The sequence below is a fragment of the Hibiscus syriacus genome, unplaced genomic scaffold (assembly GCF_006381635.1).
Source record: "Hibiscus syriacus cultivar Baekdansim isolate YM2019G1 unplaced genomic scaffold, ASM638163v2 tig00016004_pilon, whole genome shotgun sequence".
Taxonomy (NCBI): domain Eukaryota; kingdom Viridiplantae; phylum Streptophyta; class Magnoliopsida; order Malvales; family Malvaceae; genus Hibiscus; species Hibiscus syriacus.
Genome location: NW_024062379.1, coordinates 1,122,664 through 1,148,445, shown reverse-complemented (window position 1 = coordinate 1,148,445; position 25,782 = coordinate 1,122,664). Strand labels below are relative to the sequence as shown.

The window sequence follows — 25,782 nt, the reverse complement described above, 5'->3', positions numbered from 1 at the left end:
TCATAACAGTAGTAGACTTACGATGACTTTTTGAATGGGATCCTGATCTTATTTGGTCAACATGTCTTATGTATATACAACCGTCTGTCTCTTATATTTCCAACAGTCTTAAATCGTGTCAATCCGATATCGGGAACTCAAGATACGTTCATTTTAGTGAAGACATCACATACATAAATTCCTATACGAGATTAATACGTGATTTTTGTAAATATTACTAATTTTCAATATTTATATTGATTATTTGTAATATAATTTAATATAGGATGATTCATTATCTTTTAGGATTATATTTATTATTTTATTAAGAATTAAGGTTGAGTTAAAACATTATTTTTAGTTATTATTATTATTTTATTAGGAAATAGAGTTAAGACATGTTTAGTTTATTATTATTTTATTCATTAGTTATTTAGGGCATTTAGAACCCAACCCCTATATAAAGGAGGCTTCATTCAACTTTTTAAAAAAGATTTCTTTGCTTAATAATACAACGAGAGTTCGTTTTTGCAAGTACTAATTGCCTTGTGCCTTCGAAACTTCTTCTCCTGGAGTTCTTTCAAGTTCTTATGAAGGAGATTAATCTTCACACTACAATTTACCTTTTCATAACGACTAGAAGGGTTGGTTAGAGTCATATTATCGAGTTTGCCTTTTGCGACTAGGAGGATTAGATAGGACACTTATCCATCTATTTTCCACAAATCCATTCTCACCATCATCATCTTTACCGTTCATCTTCATAAGGGAGCCACCTTCTACTATTCATCCTCCTTTATTCTTCAATGAGTCTAGAGTTTTCCAGGTTTGATTCTTCAACATGAGCAACGTTCATTAATCCGCCACCTCTTCCCTATCAATTGGTATCATATTTGGGTTGATTCTTGGAAAGAAGCAAGCAATCTTTCTTGTTCTTTCACACAAAACCATCAAGGTATCCCAACGGATCTAGTTCGCAAAAGATTCATCGTTTTAGGTTTTTTTATTTAATTTTAATTTAGAATCAAATCCTTCCTGTTATTTTTTTAAAAAAAAAGAGTTGAAAAAATTGCAAAAATTCAAAAAATGCAAACAAAAGAATTTAGGGCTTATTTTCTCTAGATCTCATATTAATCCTAAGAGTAATCTCTAATCCAAAATTCACCCCAATCGGAGTTCATTAGACCCTTCAAATACATCATTCAAGTTTCATTGGCATATTCGGTCTAGAATCTTGTCGAATTTCTTGAAAATTCTACATGAGGAATTTTGTGGTAAAAATTTCCAGATTGAAACTAAATATATTGAAGATCATTCACAAAAAAATCTGAATTTTTAGAGATAAAAACAGCTTCGAACAAAGAGATCACAAAAAAAAGATTGTTTGAGGACCCATCGTTCAACATAGTCTATTGGATACTACTGAAGATATTTGGTTCTAAAATTTTACAGGTGGTTTCTAGACTCATCGAAAGACATTCAAGAAATTTTCCAAAATTTTTAGACACTGGTAACCCCCTCAAAAACGTTTCTCAATTTGACCCAGTGTTTTCTAGGTTTCTGGTTTGGCTTTTTTTCTTTGACTCTTAGTGCTTTAGGTTCTTTTGTTTTCCTTTTTATTGTTCTTTTGCATTATCTAACACATTATCTTTCTTGTGTTAGTAGGACTAAAGAGTTTGCATACTTCTTCATTCTTTGCATTCTCGTTATCTTGGAGTCTAAACCTTGTTTGGCCTCTTAGAGCTTTTAGGTTTCCTTATCGCCTTTGCTAGTAATCAGACTCTGATACGAACTGTGGAAGACTACTTGGTAAAGTGAGTTTTAAATAGTACAAGATCGTCTTACTTGCCTCTCACGGTGTTACTTTCTTGGAGTGACTTGTGAGCTTTCTTGTTTTGTTGAATTTTCTTTTCTTTTTTATTTTACTTTAAAATTTTCTTTTGAGTGTTATGATTTTAGGATGGGCAACAATAACAACAACACACTTACGACTATCTTAGCCGCACTTTCACGACTCACGACTCAAATTAAAAGATTTGATAAACTTAACAATATCGTGAGAGAATTATAAGAACCACAAATAAATCTACCAAACCAGAATCCAAGACCAAACAATGATAAACATTTGGGACCCAGACGAACAACCACGTTTCCAAGCACCCAAACTCTTTGCAAAACCAAAGTTCACGATCCCGACTTTCAAATGAGACAACGATCCAGACAAGTACATCGATTGGGAAGGAAAAGTTGATCTCATGTTAGTATACCATGACTGCCCCCAAGCTGAACAAGTTCCCCTCATCACCATGAAATTCGAAGGATATGCCCACACTTGGTGGATGCAAACAAGGATAAAGATCGAGAACTTCCAAATTCAAGCAATCACTTCTTGGACCGACCTCAAACAAACCATGAGAAACTGACTCCTACCGATACATTATACACGAGAATTTAAACTACGACTATACCAACTTCGACAAGGTAGAAGTTCAATTGAAGACTATTACAAGGAGATGCATTCCTTACTTAGTAGGGCTAACATAATTGAAAAAGATGAGGACTCCTTGTCAAGATTCGTTCTCAGCTTGAACTCAAACATCACTAATCTTATTGACCTCCATGAGTACGAAAACCTTGAAGATACACTAAAGAAGACAATAACAATCGAAGAACAAATCCAAAGGAGATTCCGATTCAGAGAATATTACCAAGGTACTTTATCCTCTTACCAAGGTAATCCTTCAAATCATTCTTCATCTTCTGCTCCATATTCTCAAAAAAAGTTGAGGGATGACAAATCGGACAAGAAGAAACAACGACCAACAAAGAATGAAACACTTTCATCCCCTAAAGATCAAATGAGAATTTATGAGGAGGTAGGGAAAGTAAAAAAAAAATAAAAAGATGAGAAAGAGGCAAAAGCAAAAGAGGTCACTAGTTACAAAAGCCAAATGAATAATGACCCATGAGAGGTGAGTGAACCTAATTGTGAGAAGAAAAGAGTGACTCAAAATTTATGCATGAGCACAAAAGAATTGAGATAGAACCTTCTTTACAAATAACCTTGCATCCTTGTTTGCTTTAGGGAATCAATTGTTTCAATTTCTAACATTAACAAGGATTTGTCTAGTGTGTTTTCATCTTTGTTACATGATTTTTGAGAAGTGTTAGGTGATCCACCTGACGGATTACCACTAGAAAGAGGAAACCAACACCAAACCAATCTAATTCAAGGTTCTATCATACCTCGTCAAACATACAATTTTGAAGAAACCAAAGAGTTAGATTTGTTACAAAAAGGTTACATCCAAGAAAGCCTTAGTCGTGACGTCATCTTAATGAAAAAACAGGATTTGAACAACTCCACAGGCTTTATAGTTTGTGCAAAGGGAATCCATGTAAATGATGAAAAAGTAAAAGCAACACAGGACTAGCTCACACCATCTTCCATCGCCAAGAGTTGTCGAATAGTGCTAGGTGACCCTCATGACCGGTTACAACCTGAAAGCCCTAATCACTATGTCATATCAATGAAGAGTCATGATTTACGAGAGTCTAAAGACCGAGGTAAGCAAAACACGGTAGACAATGCACTACCACGAAGGTTATACAATCCACAAATCTCCTCCTAAGAATTCTTAATTCATGAACCACACTTAGGAAACTTAAGGGATTACTTTAACAAACCAGTTGACATGGTTTTTAAACACTCTTTCTCAACCTAAACATCAGATTACAAGACTTGTATCCAAAAGAGGATTTCAAGACTACAAGAAAGCAATTCCTACAAAGAAGAAACCTCGACTAAAACGCATAAAGACACATCACATTGATCATGGTAAATGTTTCACAAGTTTTCCTTTCAAAATATCTAATTTATTTTCTCTTGGATTTTTAGATTCGAGGATGAATCCTTTTGAGGAGTGGGGGAATGATACATGCACCATAGTCCATAATACATGCTTCTTTGGACTAATGTTTCTACTCGAACCTATTAGAAGAACAAAGTCTCGAAGATTCAAAGCATATATATTCGGTAAGCATAATGTGAATGAATTATTAAACGATTATAATGTTGCTCCCTTTAATGTTTCATATTCGAGGTCGAATATTTTTGAAGAAAGGGAGGATGACACATGCATCGCAAGTCTCACATCAAAGGAAGAATTAATAACTATTCCAAATGATCCACTCGTCCAAGCCTTGGAAAAGAAGATCAGAACAGTAGCAGACTTACGGTGACTTTTTGAATGGGATCCTGATCTTATTTGGTCGACATGTCTTCTAGATATACAACCTTATATCTCTTATCTTTCCAAAGGTTCTTGAATCGTGTCAATCTGATATCGTGAACTCAAGATACGTCCATTTTAGTGAAGACAACACATGCAGAAATTCCTATACGAGATTAATACATGATTTTTGTAAATATTACGAATTTTCAATATTTATATTGATTATTTGTAATATAATTTAATATAGGATGATGCATTATCTTTTAGGATTATATTTATTATTTTATTAAGAATTAAGGTTGAGTTAAAAACATTGTTTTTAGTTATTATTATTTTATTAGGAAATAGAGTTAAGACGTTTATTATTATTTTATTCATTAGTTATTTAGGACATTTGGAACTCTGCTCCTATATAAATGAGGCTTCATTCAACTTTGTAAAACATATTTCTTTGCTTAATAATACAATGAGAGTTCGTTTTTGCAAGTGTTGATTGTCTTGTGCCTTCGAAGCTTCTTCTCATGGAGTTCTTTCAAGTTCTTGTGAGGGAGATTAATCTTCACACTCCAATTTGTCTTTTCATCGCGACTAGGAAGGTTGGTTAGAGTCATATTATCAAGTTTGCCTTTTCATTGCGACTAGGAGGGTTCGACATGACACTTAGAGCCATATTATCGAGTTTGCCTTTTCATTGCGACTAGGAGGGTTCGATAGGACACTTATCCATCTATTTTCCACAAATCCATCGTCACCATCATCATCTTTACCGTTCACCTTCATAAGGGAGCCACCTTCTACTATTCATCATTCTTTATTCTTCATCGAGTCTAGAGCTTTCTAGGTTTGATTCTTCAACAAGAGTAACGTTCATTAATCCAACACCTCTTCCCTATCCACAAAGCTTTAGGCTAAGTGGAGTTTAGCTAAGTATGGATCGGATCATATTAACCATAATGAAAAGAAAATAATAAGATGAAAGAAAAGTAGAACTTCAATAAATAGCCAAGAAAATATAAATTCCAATCTGAGTTCAAAGGTTGAACCTAAGGGGTATTTATAACTAGAGAGTTCTAAGTAAATAAAATAACTAATTCCTAAATAAAAGATAATGATGTAATCAAACTAAAAATCCTATCGAGTCTTCTAATAAAATAATCAATTCTTAAATAAAATAATAAAAAAATATCAACCTAAAAACCCTAAATTTAATAGGTTTCTCAAAAAAAATTAAAAATAAATATTTAAGTCTTGTAATTCTAATTGAATTCTACTTCATCTTCCAGATAACTTTATGCAAGATAAATTTTAATTAAATATCAAGATAATTCCGCTTGTCTTCTAGAAGATGCTGACTGAACCATCAAAATTTGTTGGTTTTAGAGTCCATCCAGCCCAATTCAACTTCGGCTCGTCTAACCAACTCCTTTTGGATCTAAACCTAACCATTGAGCCTAACGAGCCTATTTAGTATGACCCATCACATGTGGTTGGACTTCAATTGTTTAAGCCCAAGACCCAATCATCTAAACTCGTATATTGGAGCTTATATTGTCTAAGCCTAGAGGTCTGACAAGCTCAACTTGCCATAACCTAGACCCAAAGCCATTCTAACTTGATGGACTGAGTCGATCCAAGCCTGTACCTAGAGTCACTTGTCATGGTTCAACCCAAGACTTCAGATCCAACTCGATTGAATCAAATTGATCTGACTAATTTAATCTAACCCATTTGATTTGATCTTTATCCCGATCTAACTCGATTGACTTTGACCCAACCCATTTTGACCTAGGTTGACCAAAACTACTTGACTTGAATATTTGACACATTTTGACTGACTTGTCTCGAATGTTGACCCATGCATGTTGACTTCTTCCATTGACTTTTTGATAACATTGACTTTTCGATTTAACCGTTGATTTTTTGTAGACTTTGCCCATGTAAGCTATTTTTCTGCGTTTAACTTCTCAATTTGAACCATTTATCTGATTTCAGTCCATTTTTTTTTGTTATTGATACAATCTATGTTTCTAATCTTTCTAAGGTTAATTTTGACTTCAAATATCAAATTTAGAAGGCTAGCTTCATCGATTCAGGTAAGTTGTATTTATTTCAACAATTTCAATGAGGTGATTCTAAGTTGGTGCCCAAAATGAGTTCTGAATAATTTATCCTTTCTTTCGATATAAGTATTAGACTTAGCGTAGTTCGGGTTAGAGAAATGATACTTGTTCTAATGTTCACAAATTGTGCCTTTTAAGAGACATTGGGTGTCTTCCCCCGTATAACTTGGTATAAACTTGAGTTCTGTTTGAAAGTTTATTCAATGTGTTTTAGACATGTGTGCCGATGATTTAATCTTACATTCTTTCTCCCTTTTTGGTCGAGTTCTATGTTTTATAATTTCTTGTTAATGATAGATTTTTTTTGGGATTGTCTTAGTGCGTGACTGCGTCTTGAATATGTAATATCAATGATTATAATTTCTGATTATTCGCTTATGCAATAACATAATATGCATGTTCCGTATAAGACATTATTCTGAATATGATTTCATATGTATGACCTCTGCATTACGATGCTTCCAAATTGATGAAACTTTGGTAAGTTATTACCTCCTTTGACATAACATGACACGTATACACTGGGGTTTTAGGATTGTGAGGAAGAAATTTTGCGATTCACCTTTAGGGTTGATAAATATGCCCTCTGTTGTGGTTCCCCTGATTCGAATGCCAAATCCACCCTTTGATATGTTGTGTTGTCGTTAGGCAGTTGGGACTCATTATTCGTACTCCGCATCATGCATAAAGTACGACATTTATACTCAGTTTATATGTTGATATGCTTTGTTTTGGTATATGAGTTCAATGACTTGCTTGAGTATATTATTTTACAAATTATTTTTAGATGAATGAATCTTATAATTTTCAACTTTTTATTTATAAGGGAACAAAGAACGGATAATTAAAAATTATTTTTAGATGAATGAGTTTTATTTTAAGATCACAAATTACACGACGACCTTTCCAAAAAGATCGAGCTCGAAATATAGATTCTGCACTTCACCCGGCAACAATGTTCAAGGCGAGCCTATCTCTCTCCCTCTAGCAATCAACAATCTCTAGGGTTTTCATCAGTTTCAAGGCGCCGTTAACTTCCCCGGCGTCTACGTCGGCAGCGTCAGCTGCAGCAGCCAAGTTTTCTTCTTCATCTTCGACCACTACCGCTGCCAAATCAGCTACTTCAAAAGCGGCTCATAAAACTCCGAAAAAGTCGACCACTTCACCCAAGGTTGAAAAACCAGCTACGCCCCGAACCACGACTCGACCGTCCGGGATTTTTAAAATCGCCCCTGTTTCCCCTGCTTTGGGTCGATTCCTTGGAGCTCAACAAGCTTCCCGTACGGACGCTGTTAAGCAGATCTGGAACTATATCAAATCCCACAACCTCCAGGTCTTCTCTATCTCTGTAGTGTTTCTTTTACTTCATTTATAAAGTTATTATTTATTTGGTTTGTTTTTTTTTTCTGGGTTGTCTTTGCTTTCTTTTCCTTTACTATTTTCTTGTTTATTATTTTTATTGGAATTGCTTTATTTTAGTATCTCCGGAATGATGCAAAATGTAAATGAATGTGGGCTTGAGGAAATGCTTTCAACTTTGGTGTTTTATAAGTTTGGTTTATTGATGATTCTTCGCCCCATGTTGCTTGCTTGCTGGCGTTCTGAGGTTTCTGTACCATTTTCATTGTTTTTTTTCCTCTCTCCCCTCTCTATGTTGTTTATAATGATGAGTTTTGCACCTTTTTGGTGTTTATTGTTGAAGAGAAGTTAAGCTGGCACTATAGTAGGATTAGTTTTGTGAATCTTCAACCGTTAATGATGCGGATCCAGAAATATTCTTTTTAGGGTGGGCACATATATATTAGTAACAAAAATTTTTCGTATTAGTGGGCGCCATCAGTAAAATTAACAACTAATATAAAGAAATTTATATTTTAGGGAGGACACTTGTCCACTCTGAACAGCACTTAGTCACTTATATCCGCCACTGAATGTTAATGTTGGTCCCATTGAGGGAGATTGGATTCTTATTGTTCATGAATCTAACTATAGTTCTTTTTAATGGTATTGAAATTTATGCTTGGATTGCTATTGTGAAAGGATTTTTCCCTGTTGTGTTTTTGAAGTTACAATTATAGGAGAAAACTTGTTATAACTCAGAGAAGTGATGTGAGTAGAAGGCATATCAGTTTCTTCTTGTAAGAAAGTGGGGTAAAGGTGAACGGAAAGAATGGAGTATTCCAAAAGTGATTTAAGAACTTTGGGTTCTTTGCTTTAATTAAGTCATAGGCTATCCCACCATAGCCCTTCTTATTGCATCTCCTGATTTTCCACAAGATAAGTTCTTGCTTGGATTTTGGAGAGAAAAAATTGAGACTGGAACACTGTAATGGATTTTTCCTGTTTCTTGTGACAAATTTTGTATTCATTTATACATCATTTACCTTTTTCACAGTTTCAATTAATATGCTGGGCTGGCTCGGCATTTGAGTTTTCCAAATGCAGGTTGTATTTGGTGTTTGATATGTCTCTCTTTTAAGATTTCTACCTCCGAGGCAACATTTTCACCCTCTGCTTTCTTTATCTTCTCTAATGTTTGCTTAAGAGTTTCCATTGGTGAACATTTTTCACATATCTTTCACACAATGTATATTCTGCGCACTCAGTTGAGAAATTGAACTTTTTAGGGATTTCGATCGGTTCCTTAATATGGAGTAGCTATTGTTGGTATAAAAGTGATGATGAATGAACAATGACTATAAGTATGGGATAATAGTTGAGATTCTCTCTACAGTGTTTATGGATCCTCCTAACCTCATATGTTTCATATTTTGTCTGTTGAAGTTGAGTAACATAAATTTATGTGTTTTATATTTGTGTTCACCTAAGGCAGAAATGGCGATTCTGTTGAGAAACAGAAATTTATGTGGAATATATAATGTAAGCGGTTACTGTCATTATTGCCGTATATGCTGCATGTTGTGATGTCAAAGTTGCTGATTTATACTACTTTGTGTTTAGTAGATTTTGCTTAGATACCATATTTTGAGCGACTGACATTTTTGTATGAGGATACTCTCTTGTAACATGCACTGAAACGTATGGAAATATTTGCCTGCAGAATCCTGATAACAAGAGGGAGATCTTTTGTGATGAGAAGCTTAAGACCATTTTCAATGGAAAAGAAAAGGTCGGTTTCCTGGAGATTGGGAAAATGCTATCACGCCACTTTGTGAAGTCTGTCTGACCCCTTTTTTCATATTTGGCCATTGGTTGCCCAACCAACATTGAGCTATATAGCTCTTCTGTCATTCTTAACTGAACTCTTTTCATGTATATTCATGTTTTGAGAGCTGAGCTGTCTGGGGGTAGCCTTGCAACTAAGAAAAAGGTCCAAGTTGGACTTGTGTAAAAATTCAGTAGGGACCAGGGAGTGAAAAAGTAATTTAATTTTGATCCTGATTTTAACTTATTTATGTAACTGGATCTTTGAACAATTATTGGTTTAATTATTCTATCATGAGCAAGCCACTGTTGATATTGAATTTCAATGATCAGCCTTGTTTATGGCAAGCGGTATCGGTTGTCGTCTGACTTCCTTCCAGCGCAATGAGTCATTAAGGAGCCGAGCTACCCTAAGATACCTGCATATGAAAATGCATTATAGAACAAAAACTATTGCTTTACGTTTTATGATTGTCCCAATTTATTAGGAACAATAACCCAGACTGCAATTTTTAGTCATTAATCCCTTCCTTATTCAAAGTTTGTTTATTAAGCAACTATTTAACGTGTATGGTTTATGTGAATCAACTTGAAGGAACCACATCTGTAAAACCATATATTTCATACTTCCAAGTTTGAATTTTGATTCGAGCAGTTGCGTCACATCCTTTAAAAACGTGTTCTTTTTGAGGTATCAACTGAAACTTGGCACCATATCCACCAAGGATTCTGGATTGATAAAACATAAGTGTTCGTTTTATGGGCTTCTACAGGCCTTTCTAAATAGCAGACGTATTTTGTTGTTTGCCTTAAACATAAACCAATACCCAAACGCACCTTGGAAGATGGGCTGGTTTTGGCAGATTTTTCTAGTCTTGAAACCAGACAGATAGACATAATAGGCAAACGAAGATTGCCAGAGGAAGATGGAAGAAGGAATAATATGAACTAATTATGAGCCTGTAAAATTATAGAGCAAAAATGATTTCTTCCCTTTGCTTAAACAGTTGTGCAGTCCCAAGGGCTGCAAAACAAACTCTTTCATCGGCAATAAAGCTCCACAAACTCCCTTCTTTTCGTCCACACAAATATTGCATTTCCAGAGCTTCTGCTTCTGTTTCGGTTTCCATTTCTGATAAAAAGGAGCTTAGGAGTACTGATCTAGTGGCTCTCGAGTATGCCGACCTTAACCTCACTGACAAGATTTCTCAGGTGCCCTTTCATTTATCTCCACTATCAAGCTTTATCTTTTCCTGATAATGGGTCATCAAGTTTTCCTCTTTTGATTATAATTTTACATTGATAACCTTTTCCCTCCTTTATTTGGTTGCAGGAGTTGGGTCATGTAAGAATCAGGCAACATGTCAACCCTCTCAGTTCATCTTTCTCTGTGAGTTATCTCTGTGGTTTTTTTCTTCTTATTTCTCTCTTGCATTGCAGTAGTGAACAAGTTATTTCTTGTGGTAGATAATAGAAGTGATGTCTTTTGTCTCATTCGCTTCTGGTTTTCATGCTTCTTGGCTTGCTATCAAGAGCTTTACTTAAATGAAGTCTTATATTATTGTCCTCTGAGTAGGTGGCAGCGCCTGTACCTGATTGGGGTGAAGTCTTCAAGGATCCTGCATTGCCACTTATGGTGGATATTGGAAGTGGTAAGTGGTTACCTCTCTCTCCATTCAAAATTATCAACTAACTGCTGCTATGCTATCCATTTGATAATTCTTTTAACTCATTCAGAGGTGATTGCTAGTGATAGGCAAATTAAGACATGTTAGCTACCTGATGATGTTTGCAATTTCACCTTTTTCATTCATGAGAAGATGCTCGATTTATTCTCCAATTAGTGATAGAAAAATGAATACATGTTAGCTACTGGATGATGTTTGAGGGTCCTTTCAGGATTATATCCCCATATCCCTGTCTGGATATGCATCTGACCTGGGTTCTTTGAGAAAAATAAAGAGTAGGAGCAACATAGATTGTACTCCCCCTTTTGCACGAACGGAGCACTCTAAGAATCCTGTCGCCGGAAAGCGGTTTCCTGTGATCTATGTAGAATTTGGGAAAGCAGGTGGCTGTTCCCTTTTGGTTCCTGGTTTCATTTCCATTAGAATCTGAACCTGTAAATTGTTTATACTATCCAATAATGTATACCATTATGATTTTGAGCAGGTAGGTTAATGTTGAGGCAGCAGAATACCATAGTGGACCTAGTGGTGCTATGTTTCTTCAGCTATTTATCGTTTTCTAGCTGGCCTTTTTTTAGCTTTAATATGGCTCGGTCAACACTTTGAACAGTCGACTTCCATTTTCTATATAATTTACCTAATCATCTTTGATACGATATCAATGGTTAAAAACTTTGTTCACATAATTCACAATGTCTGTCAAGATTTGCTTCAGAACTTAGTTATTAACATTGTTGTCTCAAGTATCTTTCTTTTTGTTTCTTTTGTTTGTGGTAAGTATTTAGAACTGCTACCAGATAAAGCATGGACAAGTACTGATAAATTTAACAACGATAAAACATTCCTCAGGAAGTGGCAGGTTTCTCTTATGGCTTGCGAAACAAAATCCCGATTCACAAAATTATTTGGGACTGGAAATAAGAGAAAAAGTATGAGATCGGACTCCTCGGACTTTTACTGTTTTACTCAACAATTGTACTTTCCAAGTACATTTACATTTACCTGGTCATATATTTTTGCTTGTCCAGCAGCTAGTTAAACGTGCTGAGTTTTGGGTAAAGAAGCTGGCTCTTAGTAACATGTAAGCTTTCAAAACTCACATTTTATGAAGAACAGTGTTGTTGGGGATTTGATCATATTTTCTGTTATTGCAGTCGTTTCATTTTCGCAAATGCTTCCGTTTCGTTCAGACAGTTAGTATCTGCTTACCCCGGACCTTTGTCGCTAGTTTCAATATTGGTGTGTGCGCTTGTGCCCCTGGATCATTCCTTTTGATTTAGTAGGTTAAATGCCAATACTTATATGCTGTATGCAGTGCCCGGATCCTCATTTCAAGAAAAGGCATCATAAAAGAAGGGTTGTACAGAAGCCTTTAGTAGATTCCATCTTAACTAGTTTGATGCCCGAAGGAAAGGTATGCCCTTCCGTCCGATTATCGGTTTATTAGGTAGCACTGGCATGTGAATACCATAACCTGTCACAGACCCTTTTAAAACTATTTCTCGAAGTTTCCCGTATCATGTTGGATCTTATGAATCTGATCTCAGGAGTCCCTTGCCTAAACAGGGCTAAAATCATCTATATATTCAAGCTCTGAAATCTTTTAGTATAAGATTTATCATTGTATTTGGACAGGTTTTTATACAATCTGATGTGCTTGAAGTCGCTGAAGACATGAGAAAGCAGTTGGATGTAGAGTCTGATGTACTTCAACCCATTGACATGGTTGATTCAAGTGTGTTATGCGACGACAAGGGATGGTTACTGAACAATCCAATGGGTATCAGGACCGAAAGAGAAATCCATGCGGAATTTGAAGGCGCGAAAATTTACAGGAGGTTGTACCAGAAAAAAAGGGTACTAGATTGAGGCCATATGGATGTCATATTATACATGCCACAGTAGATGCAACTTAAGAAGCAAAAGAAGAAAAGAAGAATAGAGTGTGCATTGTGGGAAGTGTGCAACATAACGAGTGATCGATTTTACCAAGCTCTCTTTAGTTGACTTGATGTTATGCGTACCACTTGAACCAACCTCTGTTTTGATGGTTGCTCTTGATAATATGAATTGGCTCGCATCGCACACCTGATTGTAGTGGGTGAGTCTCTCAACAGAGATTTTCTTCATATGCAATAACTCGAACTTAAAATCTACTCAAACGATATCAAGTTGTTTACCACTTAAATTAATCGTCCATTGATAACAATTGAGGATCATCAGTAGAGGTCGTGTAATAATTTTGATTTGCAGAGGTGTCTGGTAAAATACCTTCATGTTTATACAAAATATGGGGTTGAATTGAGACAAGGATTAAATATAGAACTTGAGGCGTGCATAAAACACAATATTTAAGGGTGCGCTTGATTCACAGAATGTAAGATTACCAGTGAGAATAAAAGATTAATAGGGAATATGATTACTGAGAATGTTGTATTTTGTGTTTGGTTGGATTAGCATGAATGTAAGATTACCATGTTTGGTTAAAGGAATAAAAGATTATTGGAATGTATATTTGACCAAATTGTCTTTATCATATATTTGTTTTTTTAACAAGCTGAAAAATATTTATATATTTTCTTTAAAAAATTTAAATTCATAAAATTTATATAATTTTTTTTACAAAATTAAAAATATAAAAAAATTTAAGGATAAATTTTAATTATAAATTTTTGTTTGTAAATCTAAAATAGTTTAAGGATAAATTTGTAATTTAACCTTCGTAGAATTTTTATTATTCAATGACAGAAGTATATTTTTGAAAAAAAAATATTTTTGAAAAAAAAATATTTTAAGGGCATTTTAGTCTAAAACGTCGATAATCCAACAATACCTAAGGGAAGGGGTAATAACATTCGCGATAATATAAAAAAAAACCCACTATTGATAATAAAATATTATCGGGAATGACATTCCCGGCCAACCGAACGGGGGAATGTGGATTTCATTCCTATGGGAATCCCACATTCCCTGAACCAAACAACCCTTAACAGCCCGTTTGGTTCACGGTATAATGCATTCTTGGGAGGAATGTTTTTTTCCCAAATAGATATACTCACGTTTGGATGGGAGCACATTACCAAGTGCCAGTTAAAAACCAATACCAACAGTAATTTTTTTTTCCTGTTTTCCAAGGAATGTATATCCCCTATCTTTCTTAGGTATTTTATCATTCCCGTCCCAGTTGTCTAAAATAACCTTCTTCCTTTGTTTTGCTTGATTATGTGAAATTCCCGCGGACGCTCCTCTTCCTGAAAGCAGATTATGTGGAAAACAGAAAACAATCAAGCAAGGATGTGAGTTTACATATATACTTTTCCTTTGTTTAATCTTCAATTTCTTTGATGTTTCTTCTATGTTTCATCTTCCCCAATTTCTGTTCATTTTCTGATTATCATTCAGTCTTGTTCATGGGTTTCCCCCTTATTGATGATCAATTGTTTTGCTCTCTGGATTTTTCTTTTGACTTGTTTATCTTCATCCTTAGTTGATTTGTTGGTCTGGGTTTTGTTTCATGCTTGAAGCTTGTTGTTAATTTGCTTGAACTTAGTTATAATTGATGGTTTTGATGGGTGTTTTTATGGATCCGTCTACTGAAATATCTTTTATGAAATTTTCTGTTATAATTTATTTTATCTTTTATTTTGAAATAAAAGAAAAACAGTCTTGCTAAAAGTTCATTGTTCATAGTTCATACATGATCCCTTGCTAACAATAATAATGACAAATCAGAAACAAGGTGAAAAAGAAATAAAGATACAAAGAGAAGTGCAAGTGCAAGCCTAGGATTTAAGGTCTGCACAAGCTATAGCTTAAACTATAGTCTTAATCCAAATGAGCAAAGTGTCGTTTAGAGAGTGCATAAATACTTCTGGACTGCTTCAAATCTCTCTGACATCAAAATTTAAGGCGATCTGGTCCGAAAGACATGTAACATTGCCCCTCCATATTAGTTCATCAACCCCCTCTTCCCTTCTCTTTTGGCTAACTCCCAATTATCATAAAAATGAATATAGAAACATGAAATTTATATGAGTACCGCTAGAACAACATTCAATGGTTCAGTAACTTACAAAGACATCCTTTTCTTTGGTTTCTTCATCCAAAGTCCTTGAAAAGAACCTATACAAAAATGAAGGTTAATGTCAAAGAAACAAACCCGAGGCTGAAGCAGAAGTTATGTACCCGACTTTGTTTGGCCGAGTTTACTTGAACACATGGTTCAGTTCTTGTAATATATTCCTTACATTGCTGTGCAAAATCACTTTCGTAGGATGCATTTGGTGCTAAACAAGAACGTAAGGTTTGGTTGTGTTTAGTTTCTCCAGAGTTGTTGTTAGTGTCCTGTTTGAATTTCAAAATTTCACCAACTTCTTTTATGTTGAACTAATATTTGATTTTGATATAACAAGTTTTATTAAGTGATTAAATTGTAAAAAAATGAGATTTGCCATATGAAGTTTTTAAAATGGTTTTACTAAGTTATATATATTCAAAATTGAGTTTCAAGTGTTTTGATTTAATCCATGATCTTAAAATATTTTCTTAGTGTCAAAAATACAAAAACAAGTCAATTTTTACCCCAATTTCAAAATTTCAAGCCAGTATTGAAATTCATTTTCCAGAAAGCTTTTTGGTTTTGGAACCAAGGCCTCGGTTTTGAAACCAGACCTTCGATTTCAGAACCCCTAGCATTTTCAAAATCAACTGGGCACAACATGCTGCAATGCATTATTTGTGGAATATGCATGATAAATCACTGAGTTTCTCTCATTTATCTTTGATGTTATTCAAGCATGAGTTATTTTTGTCACGTTTACATACTTGCAAGCTAAGAATAGCATTATGTTTTTAGGATATTGTTTGTCTAATATAAGAATAGTTTTAAACCTCATAAGTTCACTAAGATAATAAACTTCACTTTAGACCCTAGCAACATTTTAGTTTGTACTGGATGGGACATCGTTCCACCTAATTATTTTTTCTCCATTCAAAGACTGCTGCATAGATCTTTTTCGTAACGGTAGGTTAACAGGAATGCAGTATTTTAATAATCAGAAGTAACCATCTTATAGAAACCTAAAAGAAGCTCATTCTTTTTGCAGAAGAATGCAATAAAGATAAATATAAATTTCCAGTTTCTAGAAATTGTATAATATAAATTTTATTACAATTTTATAGGCTTGAGAGTTAGCTTATCTTTGGTTATCGAATGATCTTACTTTTCACGAGTTTTCTGCAAATAAGAATCACTTTTTTCTTTACATGCTTGAATTCTTGATGCTTGAAATAGAAATTTGGTGGTTACATTACTGGTTTTTGCTTGATCGCATTCGCTTTTATCTTTTCTAATCTCATGTTAAATTAGTTTTCATTTATTTTTAATGTGATGACACACAATTGTTCTTATTCAATATTATTATGTTCTAATATTAAAATGTTTGTTCATAATAACAGTTATGGCTCGTTTACCGATGCGAAAGAAGATGCATATCGCCACAATTCTTATTTTACAACTGCAAATGATGGAAATTGTGTGTCATATACTTATGGTTATTTCAGTTATTCTTAGAAAATATAAAAATAGACCTAAAATAAGTTATTCACATGAAATACTTCATAGACACAATATTAGATCACTTAATTTACATAAAATTGTATTTGAAAGCGATAGACAAAGTGTTGATAATTGTCGAATGGATAGGAGAGCATTTCTCAAATTGTGTCACCTATTACAAAGTCAAGGTGGGTTAAAAGAGAGTCGGTCTATGTCTATAGAAGAAATGGTTATTATTTTCCTTCATATTATATCCCACCATATTAAGATTAGAGTTCTAAAACGTCAAACAATAAGATATGGTGAAACAATTAGTAGAGTTCTCCATGCAGTGTTAGCTTCAGTCTTGAAACTGCATCCGAGTCTTTTTAGAAAACCAGAACCGATACAAGATAATTCAACAGACGATAGATGTAAATGGTTTAAGGTATTGTATCATAATTCTGAAATTTCTTTTAAGTTAATTAGTAATACTTAATACAGAAATGGATAGTAATAATGTAACTTAACTTTATTTGATGAATATAGGGATGTTTGGGTGCTCTAGATGGAACGTATATTAAGGTCAATGTAGCTTCAATCGATAAACCTAGATACAGAACAAGAAAAAATGAAATTACGACAAATGTACTTGGTGTTTGCACACCAAACATGCAATTCATTTATGTTTTACCTGGGTGGGAAGGTTCTGCAGCTGATGGTAAAATACTCAGAGATGCCATTAGTAGAAGAAATGGTTTAAATGTTCCACAAGGTAAATTATTAGGTATATATATATATATATATATATATATATATATATATAATGTAAAATTCTTACAAGTGTTTGGTTATTAATTCACTTTTTAAATTAAAATAATATAGGGTGTTACTACTTATGTGATGCTGGATATACGAATGGAGAGGGATTTCTTGCACCATATAGAGGTCAAAGATACCACTTGAATGATTGGAGAGAAGGACATCAACCTACCACCCCTAAAGAATATTTCAACATGAAACATTCTCAAGTTAGGAATTGCATTGAGAGATGTTTTGGCATATTGAAAGCGAGATGGGCAATTTTAAGGGAAAAATCATTTTATCCAGTGAAAACATAATGTAGACTCATTTTTGCTTGTTGTCTTCTCCATAATTTCATAAGATCTGAGATGCCAATTGATCCTATTGAATCTAACTATACTGAAGATAGTAGGCATGTTGAGGAGATTAATGAGGTAGAAATGATCAGACATTGTGAGCCAAGCAGTGCTTGGACTGAGTGGAGAGACAAATTAGCAGAAGATATGTTTACTAGTTGGTTGGCGTCACGTACTTTAGGATAGATGTTATTTTATGTTATGTATGTACTTTCACCTTCCATTTTATCTAATGCTAGTGGTAATTACTTTAATGTATTTGACATCTTTATATTTTATGGCATAAACTTTATTAAATTTTATGTATCTCTCTTATATAAAATTCGAATTTTATTTGTTATGGACATTCATTATTTATGTATGGCTTTCATGTTTTATTTTATCTAATGATTATTATTGACGATGATGACATGTTTTATGTTATGTTATACATATTTTATATACATCTTCTTAGATTGTTTCAAAGAGCAATATGTCAACATCAAATATTGAATCTCAAAGGTGGGGGGGGGGGGGAAACAGACATATGGAAAGGTTAAGTATTTAGTAACTAAAAGGACTTGGACTAAAGAGGAGGATGTTGCACTTGTTGAATGCTTACACATTTTGGATGAAGACCCATATTGGAAAGCTGATAATGGAACATTTAGATCGGGTTATCTATCTCATCTTGAAAAGATGTTAGAAATCAAGCTTCCGACATCACAAATTAGGACCCATCCACATATTGAATCTAGAGTGAAGCTACTCAAAAGACAATACAATGCTTTATCTGAAATGTTGAATATTGGAAGTGGATTCGGATGGAATGAAGAAGAAAAATGTTTAACTGCACCAAAGGATGTGTTTGATGATTGGGTTAGAGTAAGTATTTTAATTGAATTTATATTCTTCATGTACTCTTTGTTATCTACATAGGTAATTGTAAGATTTATTAAATATACGATTTTATTATATTGTAGAGTCATCCAACTGCTGCTGGATTGAGAAACAAGTCATTTCCATTCTTTGATGACTTTGTTCATATATTTGGAAAAGAAAGAGCTACAGGAACAACAGTTGAGACAACAGCTGATGCAGTCAAACATATTGATGTTGAAGACAATGCATTTATAGATGCATTACTTGAAGAAGAGGGAGTAAGATATTCTGAATCAAGAGAGGATATTGGTGCTTCAACTTGCCAAACATCTGATGCTACGACCTCTACCCCTACAACGAAAAAAGTAGCTAGCAAGAAAAGGTCTCGAAGTGATGATGGGTTAACCGAGCTTGTACAAGAGATAAGTAAGTTCGGTGCTGCATACCGAGAAACTGCCAAAGAAATTAAGGATATTACTACTTTATTGAAAAAGGAGGCAGAAGGAAATGACCGAAGAATATTGATTTTCACTGAAATCATGAAAATTGAAGGACTGTCCACTGATGAAATGCTTACTGCAGGAGAATATATTAGCAAAGATGCACATAAGGTAGATTTCTTCTTTTCTTTGCCAAAAGAATTCAAGCAAGATTATGTGATTAAGAAATTAGTTGAATGTCGTCAATTTAGACCATCATTTTGACTGTGGTCCTTCTACAATTATGTCGACCTCTTTTTGATTATGACTTTAGTATATGGTCCCAACTTTTTTGTGTGGCTTAGCCAGATATATGTCAATGTTTTAACTTGCAAAATTTTTTGTGTATATAATATAGCCAACGTATATGATTAAGTTTAGAATGTCATGGCTATTATCTTTTGTAAGTCTGAACATTGTACAAGCTTTTGATGGTTAATGTTATACTTCTTTTTGTTATGTTGTATATGACTTGCAAGTAATGTGCTAGTTTTCGAATATGTTAATTACTTTTGATAGTTTTTGTTATGTAGTAAAAACCTTGTCTTTTCTGTTTGTTGTCCCAAATGCAAGAGTAGTTTCCCCCTACACTATTATGGCTCTCTGTTTTTATTGACCATAATAATCTAAGATATTACATTTCTTCTTGTCATTTTCTCAAAAACTCCTCTTGCTCTTTCTAACCTCCCACATTTAGAACACATATCAATCCGCACTATCAATAGGCAAAGCTCCTCCAAAACCGTTCATATCAATACATACATGTATCTATTTGGTTATCTAATACAAAAAGATGCACATAAACTGGTATATCACTCAGTATTTTACTTGATCAGGTTTCCTTCCTAGAGCGTTCGGCCCAATCGATCAAAAAAATTCTTGACTTCGATCACGTTACCATTACAAAGGTGTCAAGCATTCTCAACCAGTGTGCATCGAACACCCCTAAACCGTTACAACAGTTTCACGTGACCAAACAATTGCCGAGCCATATCCATGCAACCACAACTTGCATACATAGCCAAAACTTGGTTTCTATCTTTTGAATAGTCATGCACTGCTTTCCCATAATTTAGATTCTCTGCACGACAAGAAGCAGAAAAGAAAAAAGGAAAAGAATAAACCCAGGCTCAATATATATTTGTTATCTCCGCTTATAACAGATTATGAATATTAGTGGGGTAATATTAGCTTAAATCAATTTTTGAAAAATATTTAACCCCTAATAATTCATCTAATAAATCCTCGACAACAAGAATGAAAAACTTATTTTTAATGGTTATAGCTATTTTGTGTGGAAAACATTATCCAACGGAATCATTGTAATGGTCGATTCAATATCATAGTGAAAGTTAAAAATCCCTAAAATATTGAACATTTAGTTAAATGTTGAAGTAAAATTTTAATATATTTGTAGATAAATTATGTAAAATTTAATATTAATTAAAATTAAAATAATACATGATATATTTAAATAATAAAATAATATATTATCGATGATTTTTTATATAAATAATTTTTATTTAAATATATTATCGATAAATTTTTATTTAAATATTTAAAATTTCACTTGTTAAAAAATATAGAACAAGGTCAATTTGGTAAAATATACATTCCAGTAATCTTTTATTCCTTCAACCAAACACTGTAATCTTACATTACTGCCAAACAAACCAAACACAGTAATATAACATTCCCAGTAATATGTTAGGTAATGTTACATTCCGGTAATCCTATTCCCACTGGTAATCTTATATTCCGTGAACCAAACGCACCCTAAAGGTATTTCGTGAGGTAAATACCTTTTAGGATCCAACAAACATTTCATTTGAGACAAATAACATGAAGATTTGAAATTTAAGATAGTATAATAGGCAAGAGAAAAGAAGAGAAAGAAGAGAGTTAGAAGAAGATTATAGTATGAGATATTTTGGAAGGTAGATGTTACATCGCTTTGTATTTATGGTATCATGCAATCTTAAAAATAAAAAAAGTTGCTTAACCTACATGATAACATTAGCGGTAAAAATGAATGATTTTTTTCACAGGTTTAAACAGTTGTCTTTACAAGGTGTGTATATTGTTATAAATATAACAATTCTAGACAATTAAAAATCTTATTAAAATAATATAAAGAAAAAGAGTATAAAAATAAATACTTAACTTTAGATAGAATAAATAATTGAAAACAAGTTGAGGTTTGTAGTTGTATAATTTTCATAAGACATATTTTCGACCACTCCTTAGTGCTTAAGATTATCGGTCGTCTATCTCTCAGGATATAAAATCTAGATGATAAACTATAGTAACACAACTGCAAAGATCACGAACTATATCATTTTTTGCACTTATACTGAAAATTAAATGAGGAAAAGACTTTCTTTCAAGTTGTTTAAGTTATAGAATTGTCAAATTGTGTTTAACCTAGAAGGTTTGCACGATATCTTAAATAAAAAAACTCTTAACTTGAGACCTTAAGTCTTAAACCCAAAACCCTATGTCATAAATCTTAAACTCAAAACCCTTAACACTAAACCGTAAACTCTTAATCTTTAACCTTAAATTATAAACCCTAAATTTTTAACCCTTAATCTTAAACCTTATACCCTTAATCATAAACATTTAACCCTAAAACATAAATCCTATACCTTACATCCTAAACTCTTAACTTCAAACATTAAATCCTAAACCTAAATCATTAACCATAAATCCTAAACCCAAAACCTTAAACCTAAAACCTTAAACCCTAAACCCAAAAACCTAAATCTTAAACTATTAACCTAAAACCCTAAACTATAAACATTAAGCCCTTAACCATAAACACTTAACATTTAACTCTTAACTCTAAATCATAACATTAAACACTAAATCCTAATCACTTAACCTTTAACCTTATACCCTAAACCCTTATCACTTAACCTTTAACCTTATACCCTAAACCCTTAACTATAAATCCTAAACCTTAAACCTTTAAACCTTAACCCTAAACTCAAATCCTGAACCCACTAACCATAAATCCTAAACATTAAATCCTAAATCCAAAAACCTAAACTTTTAACCTTAAAACCTAGATCCTAAACCCTTAAACCTTAACACTTACCCTAATCCTTTAATCATAAACCACAAATTATAAATAAATTAATCCTAAACCCTTAAACTTTAACCATTAATCTTAAATCCTTAATCTTAAACCTTAAACTATTAACCATTTATTCTATCATATAAACCTTAAACCTTAAATCTTTAAACATCAATATAAAATCCTAAACCCTAAACCTTAAATCCTTAAACCTTAAACCTAAAATCCTTAACCCTAAACCTAAAATCCTTAACCTTAAACCTAAATCCTTAATATTTAACCCTAAAACCTAAACATTAAATCATAAACCCTAACCATAAACCTTTAAATATAAACATATACCTTAACCATTAACCCTTAAACCTAAACTTTATACTATTAACCCTAAACATTAAACACCAAATCTTTAACCACTAATATTAAATCTTAAAGCTTAAACTTTAACGACAAACTATTAACTTTGTCATACCATAATTTAGGGCCTAATTTTTTCTTAAAATTAATTTTGAGGATTAAATTGAAAATTTAATTAAATTAGGGACCAAAATGAAATTTTAATTAAAATTGGATTCAAATTCAGAAAGTATCCAAACCTTATACCTTAACCATTAACCCTTAACCTTAAACTCTATACCCTCAACCCTAAATATTAAACACCAAATCTCTAACCATTGATATTAAATCCTAAACCCTAAACTCTATCTATAAACTATTAACTTTGTTATACCTTAATTTAGGGCCTAATTTTTTCTTAAAATTAATTTTGAGGATTAAATTAAAATTTTAATTAAATTTAGGGACCAAAGTGAATTTTTAATTAAATTTGGATTCAAATTCAGAAAGTACCTAAAACTTGAGGATGTATGACATAATTATACCATTTTCCTCTTTAAGGGATTATATAACCCTAAATCTAGAAAGTTTTCTTATTTGAAAACTCTTCTTTCTCTTTAAAGTTTTATCTTTTAGCTATCAAACTTCAAACGGTTTTTTGTCGTCGATTGTAGCTCTATTTACTACACCTCACGTACCATCATGTTTCTTGTTCCATCCCAAGTCCACCAGTGTCCACTTTTTCTCCGTTGCCACCGACGTGTGAAGGGGTGATGAAGAAAAAGTTATTGACGTTGCGAAATCGAGCTCTTCTCTATTCACTATTGTAAACTGAGCTTAGTAAGTGCTTAAAACCCCTTAAAATGAGCGTATAGATTTTTTTGTAATTTTTTCGAGCCCCAAAGAGCCCTCACTCGTTGTCCACCACCTGGTGGGCTTCTAGAACCTGGCTAACTCGACCCGACATACCTATATCTGACCGGTTTGACCCGTGTACCCGTCCAACCAATCAAACCGACCCAATAGAACTAGTCTAGTCTGAACCGAACTTAATCGGTCCAATTCGAACCGAACTAATCGTTGACCATTGACCGGCATTGACGTTTTTTGAAAACCTCCCTCTTGACGTTTTTCGATATCTTGAGTCTGATTTTGTGGTCCTTTTTGTCAAATTCTGACCCAAAGGCCCTGAATTGATCCCATTAACCCAAAAATGCTTAGTATTTTAGCATTTTTGCTTATTTATTTAATATTTGATTATGGAATTGATTCAAGAATATAATTTTGTGAAGGTACTCATGTTTCTTCCGATTGAGGGTCGACTAGATCTTGTGCTTTTCGTTCGATAGATCTGCACGATCCGCATACTTCGAGAGTTACTTGTAGGTTTTCGTAAACTATTTAAATAAAGATTATTATTATTCATATTAGGATTTTGATATAGTTTTCCCGATTTATAGGATCCTACTCTGTCGTTAGTCGTGATAGGTAGACTCAATAGTAGGCTTCCCGATCATACTACTTAGACTGATATATGTGTATTTCCTGATCGTGTTACATTATCGTTTTGAATGATCTATCTGAACTATTTTAGAATTTTGATGATATTGAATATTTTTACGACACGATATCTGATTTTCTGAATACCCTTGATTTGATATCAGATTGAACATATATTTCTGATACGATCTCTGATTATAGTATTTATGTATCTGATTTTTGAATATGGAATATTTTCATGTTTTAATGAATTAAACTACCATTTTCACTCAGACACATACATTCTTATTAATGTCATGGGGCTATTATTGGAGGAAGTATCTTAGGCCTAGTCTATGACTTGTAAGACCTTACCGTAGGCTCTATGCTTTGTGCACAAGGTAAGTCCTTACCTCATGTCCTTATCTATACATATAAGGTACTTACTGGGTGTACATGTGGGGGATGGTTCAAGGGAACCTACATATTCTGGTGATCAAATGGGGGTAGTGTTCATGTTTTCATAACATGTTTGATGAACTATTTTTACCAAAGTATTTTATATGTATGTTTTTATACACCACAAGGAGAACATTGGGATTTTTAGCTCACTCTATAAATTTTTAACCTTTTCAGATAGTAGTAGACAATAGACTAGTAGTTATGTCATTTTTGTTATGTTTTGGTGACACTTGTTTTTGCTACGTTTTATTATATTTTCCGATTTATATGTTCTTAATCTTACACTATGATCTTCTTTGATAATTTTTTTTTGTATTTACTGTATATAATCTAATCAAATTAACAATCTTAGCTAATATCACCACAATAGCATAGTTTTGATCATTAATGCATTGTTAATGGTATTGTAAAGCTTGTATGATCGCATCTGTCTCATAAGTGGGACTTATGTAGATTATGGAACTTTAATGTCTCTGAAACTTTTTGATCTTTCATTGTTTTTTGTACTCCAAATATGGACATGAAGATAATACTGATTTTTTTCATATATATATATATATACCTCCTAAGTTTTGATATATCTGTATTACCAATATTTTGTTCTATATATGTTTTATACGATTTTTCCAATATATATATATATATGTATTTTTTGTATGAACCTTACTGATAGTTAATTTCGTATTATTTTGTTATATGAATTTCAACTCTGTTTTAAATATGAAAAGAACTCCTGAATACAATAGGTGACCATTTAGATTTGGTTGTAACGTCTAGGCCGGGTCTAGGAGATTATAAACTTTTAACCTTAAACTCTTAACCCTTAATCCTAAATCTTAAATCTAAAACACTTAATCTTAATCCATAAACCTTAAATCTTAACCATGATCTCTAACCCTAAACCATTAACCCTTAAATCTTACCACTAAACCTTTAACCCAAAATCCTATACTATATACCCTAAAACCTAAATACTAAATCTTAAACCTTAAATCTTAAACTTTAAATTCTAAACCATCATCCCACTAAACCAATTGATTATTGGTAAAAACCTATTTTTTTAATTTCTTTTATAAATTATGAGAATTATAATACCCCAAACATCGGGTCACTGATTGAAGTGTAAGGATTTAAAATTTAGCAGTTAAATTTAATAAATTGAAAAGTACAAGGATTGATTTTGGAAATTTGTGTCTAGGACTTATT

General features: G+C 33.1%; 2 protein-coding genes across 3 annotated transcripts; both read left to right on the top strand.

Annotated features, from left to right (window-relative positions):
- The first annotated feature begins 6,772 nt into the window (after positions 1 to 6,772).
- Positions 6,773 to 9,707, top strand: LOC120208172 (upstream activation factor subunit UAF30-like). Its single transcript, XM_039207512.1, has 3 exons — positions 6,773 to 6,814; positions 7,323 to 7,667; positions 9,396 to 9,707. The coding sequence occupies exons 1-3, from the start codon at positions 6,773 to 6,775 to the stop codon at positions 9,519 to 9,521; spliced, it is 513 nt and encodes a 170-aa protein (XP_039063443.1). The 3' UTR covers positions 9,522 to 9,707.
- Positions 9,708 to 10,423: 716 nt separating this feature from the next.
- Positions 10,424 to 13,103, top strand: LOC120208192 (tRNA (guanine-N(7)-)-methyltransferase). 2 transcript variants are annotated; one of them, XM_039207525.1, is made up of 8 exons: positions 10,424 to 10,711; positions 10,833 to 10,844; positions 11,076 to 11,151; positions 12,037 to 12,116; positions 12,219 to 12,268; positions 12,342 to 12,426; positions 12,503 to 12,601; positions 12,823 to 13,103. In XM_039207525.1, exons 1-8 carry the CDS (start codon positions 10,481 to 10,483, stop codon positions 13,054 to 13,056), a joined length of 867 nt encoding a protein of 288 aa, XP_039063456.1. In that variant the 5' UTR covers positions 10,424 to 10,480; the 3' UTR covers positions 13,057 to 13,103. The 2 variants fall into 2 exon arrangements, with proteins under 2 accessions (XP_039063456.1, XP_039063455.1); XM_039207524.1 differs by having other exon boundaries at positions 10,833 to 10,889.
- The last annotated feature ends 12,679 nt before the right edge of the window (positions 13,104 to 25,782 follow it).